Below are 6,847 nucleotides of genomic sequence, written 5' to 3'. Positions count from 1 at the left end.
ATGCTCATTCTCCTCATTCTCACGCTCAGTCTCCTCAATCACGTTCGCATTCTCCTCATTCTCATTCGCATTCTCCTCATTCTCATTCGCATTCTCCTCAATCGCATTTACATTCTCCTCAGTCGCACTCACATGCTCATTCTCCTCATTCTCGCGCTCACTCTCCTCAACCACATTCGCATTCTCTTCATTATCATTCGCATTCTCCTCAATCACATTCGCATTCTCTTCAATCGCATTCGCATTCTCCTTCTCGTTCGCCTGCTCATTACCCTGCTCCTGCGTCACAGTTGGTGGAACTGGAGAGATTTCTGGGTGGTCAAGTTGGTAGATGGCCTCATTCACTTCCTCAGAAAACTTGTAGTCAATCGCCGATGCATCCTTCTGCTCCCGTGGTTGCCGCTTACGCCAAGCAGTCGGCCTTCCGGAGATGGGCGGCTTCTTGACCTTTGCCGCCTCTTCCATCTCCTTGTACCTGTCGATGGTGTTGATGACATTCGCAAGAATCTCATGTTTGCTCTGGAGATCAATAGAGGCGGAGGATATCCAGTCACAGACGCTCTTATCGAATTTGGACATCGCTTACTTTTTTTTTTCACCTTCCTCTCCTGGTCTCGCTCGTAACACCTTTGCGCTCTCGCCTTATTTTCACTTCTTGTCGAAGGGAAAATTAAAAACGAAAAAAAACAAACAAACAAACAAACGAACAAACAAACGACGCTCCGTGCAGCTGCACTCGCAGTGGGGTAGGCATACGCACATGCGCACATAAGTAATAGAAAACGTATACCCATCCACGAGGCGAAACCCACAAGAGTTAACAACTGTAGAGGATTGTATTTTTTTTTCTCTTGTGTACCAGAAGAGGGATCTGCGCAAAACCAGAAAGAGGTGAAAACCGGCGTCTTCTCCTCCCCCCACGCTCAACCTCGCATTCGCCTCACATATGTCTTCTTCTTCTATCGGCACTCCAGTTGAAGCAGAGATGGCTTTGACCGCCACCGTCCTCCCCCTCAAAATGGGAGGCTGCACATCGATGCTGGCGTCATGCTCCCACGTGGTTGCCTCACCAGACGTCCTCACAAGAGGGAATAGGCATGCGTACGTTATGTATGCATGTATGCAATTGTACATATAACGTTTCCGGGCCACCGCAACGTTTGTTGGCGCCCAAAATCGATATTCTCACCTCAAAAACCCAGCCTCAAAAGCAAGGAACCCCGAAAAATAGCCCAGCCCTACCATCTCAGTAACCGGATTGCCACTACCGCAATGGCGGCGCGAAGGTGGTTGTTAGAGCGCAGAAAAAGAGAAGAGGTAACGAGAAAAAAAAAACAAGGCACGTCAGTAACACCAATAAAAGTATACCACTGCGAAGGGATGCGGTGCAAGTGCGCAGTCAAAGCAAAAATGGAAGCAAGAAAAAAGTGCCCGCAGCCCCTCCTCGCCAGTGGTATCATTTTATTTCATGCACTCTCGCTCTCGCTCTCGCTCTCTCTATCTCTCTCTTCCATTCTTTTCTCACACTCTTCCTTACCGAAAAGGTTCAAAAAAGTTCCCCGTGAGGCTCACACCATTCGCCTTCTATTAGCCGCCTTACCAGTTCATTCGCCGGAAAACCGAAACTCACGAATAAACGAAAGAACCATGTCTTTTTTTTTTTTGCCTCTTTGAGCCTCATCGAATATATATAGAAATACATGTTGTTGTTGTTGTTTTCGTTTGTCCGCCAATTTCTTCCCTCCCAAATTTTGCTTCCTTTCTTTTTCTTTGTGCTATGCTTATGTGTGGACTTTTTGCTTCTCCTCCTCCTCCTCTTCTAAAGGAGCTCCATGTGCCGCGCATGTACCACCTCCATGACTGCCCTCCGCCAGTGCCTGCTTCCTCGCCTTTCCGGCTCTTCCCCCGCAGCCCGTTCTTCTTCGGGAGTCTCCACCACCGCTGTGAGCGAGGAAGATGCTGAGGATGACGGCGATTTGGTTCAATTCGCACCCGTGAGGGACTTTCGTCCCATCACGGCAAGCGCAGCAGCAGCCAGAGTGCCGGCATCGGCGTTACTCAGGGAGCGTCGCCCGGCCAACCCACCACCAGCTTGCGTTACTGCCCGTTTTCCCGTGCTGCAAAGTAGTGTACGAGGCGGACACAACGGGGGCGTGCGCGTCAGAAGCTGCACGGCCTGATCAAGTGGCAAGAACTCCAAGGGTCCTCGTATTGTTACCACGGGAATTCCTCGACCATCTTTGATTGTTATTGCACCAGGAATATCCTCTGACTTCAAAGCCGACATCACGGCACACAGCGGATCCCCACCCGAGTCTCGGGAAATTGCCGCCTGCCCACAATTCATAAACGCCATTTTAAAAAATCGCTCCGCAATTTCAATCTGAATTTGCCGCTGAAGCGTGGCAAGCAGTCCTTTGGCATTGTGAAACTGTGTAAGAGGAAGGCGACTTAAGGGATTCCAACCCTTGAGATCAAGTAAAGCCACCAGTAGACCTTTTCCAATGTCGGCGAATACCGATTGCGTGTACTTGGGGGATAGTGTCCCTTGAACCACCTCGGGTTCTTCCACCAAAGGGCTTGAAAGGCCTACAACCGAATTCAGCGAGTTCCCAATGACGTGCGAGGCCTCGATGGTGTAGCTATGAATCAATCCGGTCTCTTGGTACAATGTCACACGGCTGGATGTGTCACGGCTCTCCCCAGTTTTCCCTGTGGAGAACATGTTAGCCTCCGAAAAGTTAGAGGATTGAAACTCAAAGTATGGGGTGTTCATGGCCACTAACTTTGCATACAAGAGGCTTTGAAGCAATTCTGGAGCATCCATCGAGTTTCCGTAAAAAACACTCCTCTTTTATTTGCGTGAGCGTGCATGTCGATAAAAAGAGCCAGTCTCCCCTTTACGGAGCTAACAGAACGCAGCATGCTTAGTATAGAATAGGGTGCAGGTTGACGACGCTTGCAAGGATTTCGGTACATACGATTAAGATTAACGCCCTCGGTATCTGCACGGCTATGCCCTCTGGCAACGCCATCCGGATTAATCATTGGGACGAGGAGAAACACAAAACGTGAGCGCAACGCAATGGCGCGGGGATCGGCTTGGCTAAGCAGAAACTCTATGCAACCATGCATCAGGTGACTTGATGGGCACTCACCTGGATGTACACGAGCGGTAAGGACAACAAATTGTTTTCCAGTAAATTGATGGGGTCGTTCGGTATAACCTTTTGCAGAGGAGTACGGAACATCGCCCTTGCCATACAAAGGGCAGTGCTCAATACAGAGACCATTTCTATCGGTGATGGTGAGCAGGTCCACGTTTCGCCCATCCAGTGATTTGCAAAGGATCTCGTGATGAAAATATTTCGATGACGGGAACAACGGGTTTGAACTCTCGTTTGGCTCCTCCTCAAATCCATTTTTTCTTCCCCAAACAGTTTGCTGCCTCCACGCTTTTATATTTTGTTGTAGCGTCGTGTAGGAGTAGGGATGGTTGCTGGCAACGTACGTCGCCGGGCATTGTGGGTGTCCGAGGGGGTAAACAGGCGAGCTGAGAGGGGCATCAATTTCTAGCCGCACTTCAAACGTCAAGTTCATAGCAACGGCACTTTCCTTTTTCTTCTTCCTGACGGTATTCAAGGCCACTTCTATGACATCAGGACCCCCCTCGGAACTACCGTTCCCATCCACGGTTTCGCTCCCGCCATCAAGAGCCATTTCTGTCTCAGAGGCCTTCTTTGACCATGGCTTGATGACAAAGCCGGGGTAACCCGGCGTCGGCGGCATCGTGTCAAGGGCCACGACGGTTGCTTTGCCAGGCAGCCGCGTGTACTGAGGCCTTCCTGGGCACACCGCCACCACCGGCGTCCACCCATACGTAAACATCTTGCTGTGCATCATACCCACAAACGTGAAAGTGATGACGCATCCACGACTTCCCCCACGAATGGCAAAATGAAACCATTGTCGGTTGTTCGTTTGCTTTGACGTATTGCCGCAGTCGGGAGAAGTATACATGTTATATCGATACGCAGCAACACGCTCCACCTGTATCAGGTTGCCACTGTCAAATCGAGAGGAAAACGAAAGTCCATCTTCAGGAAATTCGAACTCACGCTGGTTGTCAGGAGGCGGTGAATACACCCACTCGCATCCGGGCACCCCGGCCCCTCTTTCGTACCCTACATCCATTCCTGCCAGCCTGTCAACGCTCGCAGAACTGGATTTCATTGCACCATTCTCAACCATCCCGCTTTTTCTCGTCGTGTGTCCCTTTCAAATAGATCTGCAAATATCGCCCCCGCCGTTGTAGTACAAATTACTCTAAACTTCCTATTATTATTATTATTACTTTTTTTTTCTGACGTGAAGTGTGCAGGAGGGGGGAGGGGGAGGGGGAAAAATATCGCCCCGCAAGCAAACAAACGATGTTGGGCCACCCTTGTTTGTTAGTATTATTGGGTCAACACGGTATTGCAGAGCGTCGATAGAGATCAAAAAGAGGGGCAAATAAAAAAATATATAAAGCAGCAACAACAACAACAACACAAACAAACCCTATCGGCGATTCGTCGAAAGCAATAAAGAGACGAGAAAGTAAGCCAACTCCCCAACAATTTGAGCGGAAGAGGAAACTCACTGGATAAGGCGCAGGAGGGTAGCGTTAAATCCTTTACGGCTGAGCTTGTTGTATTTCCTTTTCCAAATCTCATCTGTTGTTGTTGTTGTTGTTTTTTCCTTTTGCTGTTGTTGTTGTTGTCTTTCTCCTTTTAGGGGGATGTAGGCCGTTTCTTCCCCCTTTAGTGTTGTTGTCGTTCCCTTTGCTCCTCATTGCCGCTGCTGACTCTCCCTGCAAAGGAGATGCCGGCAAAGCAACAACACAGGCGGTGACTCGTTCCTTGCCCGTAAATGCAGTCGCCCCCCCCCCCCCCCTTTGCCTCCCTCGCCTTGTTGCCTCGCCGCAGGGCGAACTCACTTGCGCCACCCCCAGCCCCACTTCCAGCGCCTCTCCTCCTTCCTGCTGCCGGAGTCGGAGGTCTGCTGCTCTTCCTGCGGCTTCGTGCGGGAAGCGGCCTCTTGGGTGGGGTAATCGACGTAGGTCAGGGCGATATCCACAAATACGGGTTTGCAGGGCACGGTCTGATAGTCTGGAGGGAATTTAATGATGTTCTGGGCGACCGTCACTTGGTCGCCGGCGTCGACAAGGTACTGCGTCGTCCTCTCCTTCGCCTCATCCTCCTCCCGCCCCTCCCCAGCCTTGCCCGCGACCACCCCCGAAGTAACGGTGGTGAGAAGCGACGAGGACGCCAGCTGCAAAGAGAGCCTCTCTACCACCAGTCGGAGCGTCTCCACCCGCGGCGTCGACGGTGTCTCGTCAAGGGTGGCGAGAGAGGCCTTGTAGCAGACTTGCGCCCGCTGCGAGTCCCGCGAGATGCGCCATCCCTCCCCCATGTAGAGCAGCTTTCCGGCGTGGCACAGCGCAGTAAACTCCTCCACTTCTGCACGCCCAGCAACGCCCGGGAGAAGCTCCATTTCGCCCAACGTCTCAAGCGCTGCGTCGTACAGGCGAACAATCTCCAGCGGCGAGGCGTACTGCGACGGTGGTATATCCTTCTTGCTCTTACCACCCACGCCAACAAGGTTGGTGTTCACTTTATTTTTGCCGCCTGCACTGCTGATGCTGCCGCTGCTGCCTCCTCCCGAAAGCGATTTTTCGGTGGCACAGAAGCGACGGACATAAACATCTACCATAAAGAGAGTGCGCTGCAACGTCTCGTAAGACGCCTGGAAGAGCAAGTAGTGTACAAGAAGCTGTAACTCCGTCTTCTGCCTATCATCGGAAAGGGTGCGTAGGTCCTGGCGTGCATGCGCCAAGGCGTCATTGAGACAACCAATACGTCGATCCATCAGGTCCAGTACTTTGTTCTGCTGCCCCACAGGAACGGGACCACCCAACTCCAAGACCTTTGTCTTCAGCGCCTCGACATTGAGAGTTCGCACCTCACGTAATGCGTCCCTCACCTTGATAGAAGCAACGTTTAACTGTCGTCCATTCCATTCGATCGTTGTGGCGGACAGCTGCTCCGTCGTATCCTCTCGGTCCAAGTGAGGTCTGTAGTTGGAAGTATCCTCGCCCAAGCGCAGCATACAATACACCACTCGGTCATCCATCTCATTGGCTTTGGTGAGAAGCAGCATCCACTGCTCAGGTGTGCTGCACTTGCGCAAGGCATAGTACTCTTCGCGCGCCGAAGAAAAGTATTTTTTCGCATCCTCCATTGCACCGTGCGCGGCGGCAGCACGTCCCTTGATTTCCAAGGCATACGCCTTTGCCTCCTGCTTCAGCCGCGGACTTGCCACAGCCTGTGCCACCTCGTGCAGTTTCCACGCCCACTTAACGGATTTATTAAGTCGCTTCCGAAATTGATCGCTCGGCGGAAGCCCACCTGGCGGTTTGTTCTCACCAATGCGCGCCACATCATGGCGCTTTTCCTGCATCTCCTCCGCCGCCGCCCAGCAGCGCTCGGCGCAGAGAAGCAGCAGCTGAAGATGCTCGGGACGCGTGGCGTTCTGCGGCGTGATCTCCTTCTGCTGAAACTTTTTAGAGTCATGGACGAGGCCGAGTTGGTGGCGCAAAGTCGAAAGCCGGTTTGTTGTGTAGCGGCGGTAGCGTGCGTAGTCCTCCGCACGCAGGCCGTGCTGAAGCTGAATTTCCTTCAGGAAGAGTAAGAGGTCAAATTCCATCCTGCAACACCTCTCGACGTTAGTGAAATATCGTGCAATACAAATGTTATACGTGTGTGTGTGTGTGTGTGTGTGTGTGTGTGTGTGTGTGTGTGTGTGT

At 51.9% G+C, this 6,847-nt stretch overlaps 4 protein-coding genes across 4 annotated transcripts, besides 7 other annotated features; all 4 read right to left on the bottom strand.

The window, feature by feature from the left end:
• On the bottom strand, window positions 1-579 carry Tco025E_06553 (putative regulatory subunit of protein kinase a-like protein; the record flags this gene model as incomplete). The annotated part of the gene is made up of 1 exon (XM_029373428.1): window positions 1-579. A coding segment is annotated over one exon (579 nt), but the record flags the coding sequence as incomplete, so codon positions are not given.
• A 105-nt stretch (window positions 580-684) lies between these two features.
• Window positions 685-716: a microsatellite.
• A 757-nt stretch (window positions 717-1,473) lies between these two features.
• Window positions 1,474-1,530: a sequence feature (GA-rich).
• Window positions 1,531-1,701: 171 nt separating this feature from the next.
• Window positions 1,702-1,723: a microsatellite.
• A 258-nt stretch (window positions 1,724-1,981) lies between these two features.
• On the bottom strand, window positions 1,982-2,776 carry Tco025E_06552 (zinc carboxypeptidase; the record flags this gene model as incomplete). The annotated part of the gene is made up of 1 exon (XM_029373427.1): window positions 1,982-2,776. The coding sequence occupies one exon, from the start codon at window positions 2,774-2,776 to the stop codon at window positions 1,982-1,984; it is 795 nt and encodes a 264-aa protein (XP_029226521.1).
• Window positions 2,777-2,781: 5 nt separating this feature from the next.
• Window positions 2,782-4,251, bottom strand: Tco025E_06551 (putative zinc carboxypeptidase, putative,metallo-peptidase, Clan MC, Family M14; the record flags this gene model as incomplete). The annotated part of the gene is made up of 1 exon (XM_029373426.1): window positions 2,782-4,251. One exon carries the CDS (start codon window positions 4,249-4,251, stop codon window positions 2,782-2,784), a length of 1,470 nt encoding a protein of 489 aa, XP_029226520.1.
• Window positions 4,252-4,336: 85 nt separating this feature from the next.
• Window positions 4,337-4,361: a microsatellite.
• A 169-nt stretch (window positions 4,362-4,530) lies between these two features.
• Window positions 4,531-4,557: a microsatellite.
• Window positions 4,558-4,716: 159 nt separating this feature from the next.
• Window positions 4,717-4,762: a microsatellite.
• Window positions 4,763-4,974: 212 nt separating this feature from the next.
• Tco025E_06550 (signal recognition particle subunit SRP68) lies at window positions 4,975-6,747 on the bottom strand (the record flags this gene model as incomplete). The annotated part of the gene is made up of 1 exon (XM_029373425.1): window positions 4,975-6,747. The coding sequence occupies one exon, from the start codon at window positions 6,745-6,747 to the stop codon at window positions 4,975-4,977; it is 1,773 nt and encodes a 590-aa protein (XP_029226519.1).
• A 52-nt stretch (window positions 6,748-6,799) lies between these two features.
• Window positions 6,800-6,847: a microsatellite.

This window comes from Trypanosoma conorhini, assembly GCF_003719485.1.
Source record: "Trypanosoma conorhini strain 025E chromosome Unknown Tco_14.4_contig_00447, whole genome shotgun sequence".
Lineage (NCBI taxonomy): Eukaryota > Euglenozoa > Kinetoplastea > Trypanosomatida > Trypanosomatidae > Trypanosoma > Trypanosoma conorhini.
Note: the sequence above shows the minus strand (reverse complement) of the source record. Positions and strands in the feature narration are given on the sequence as shown.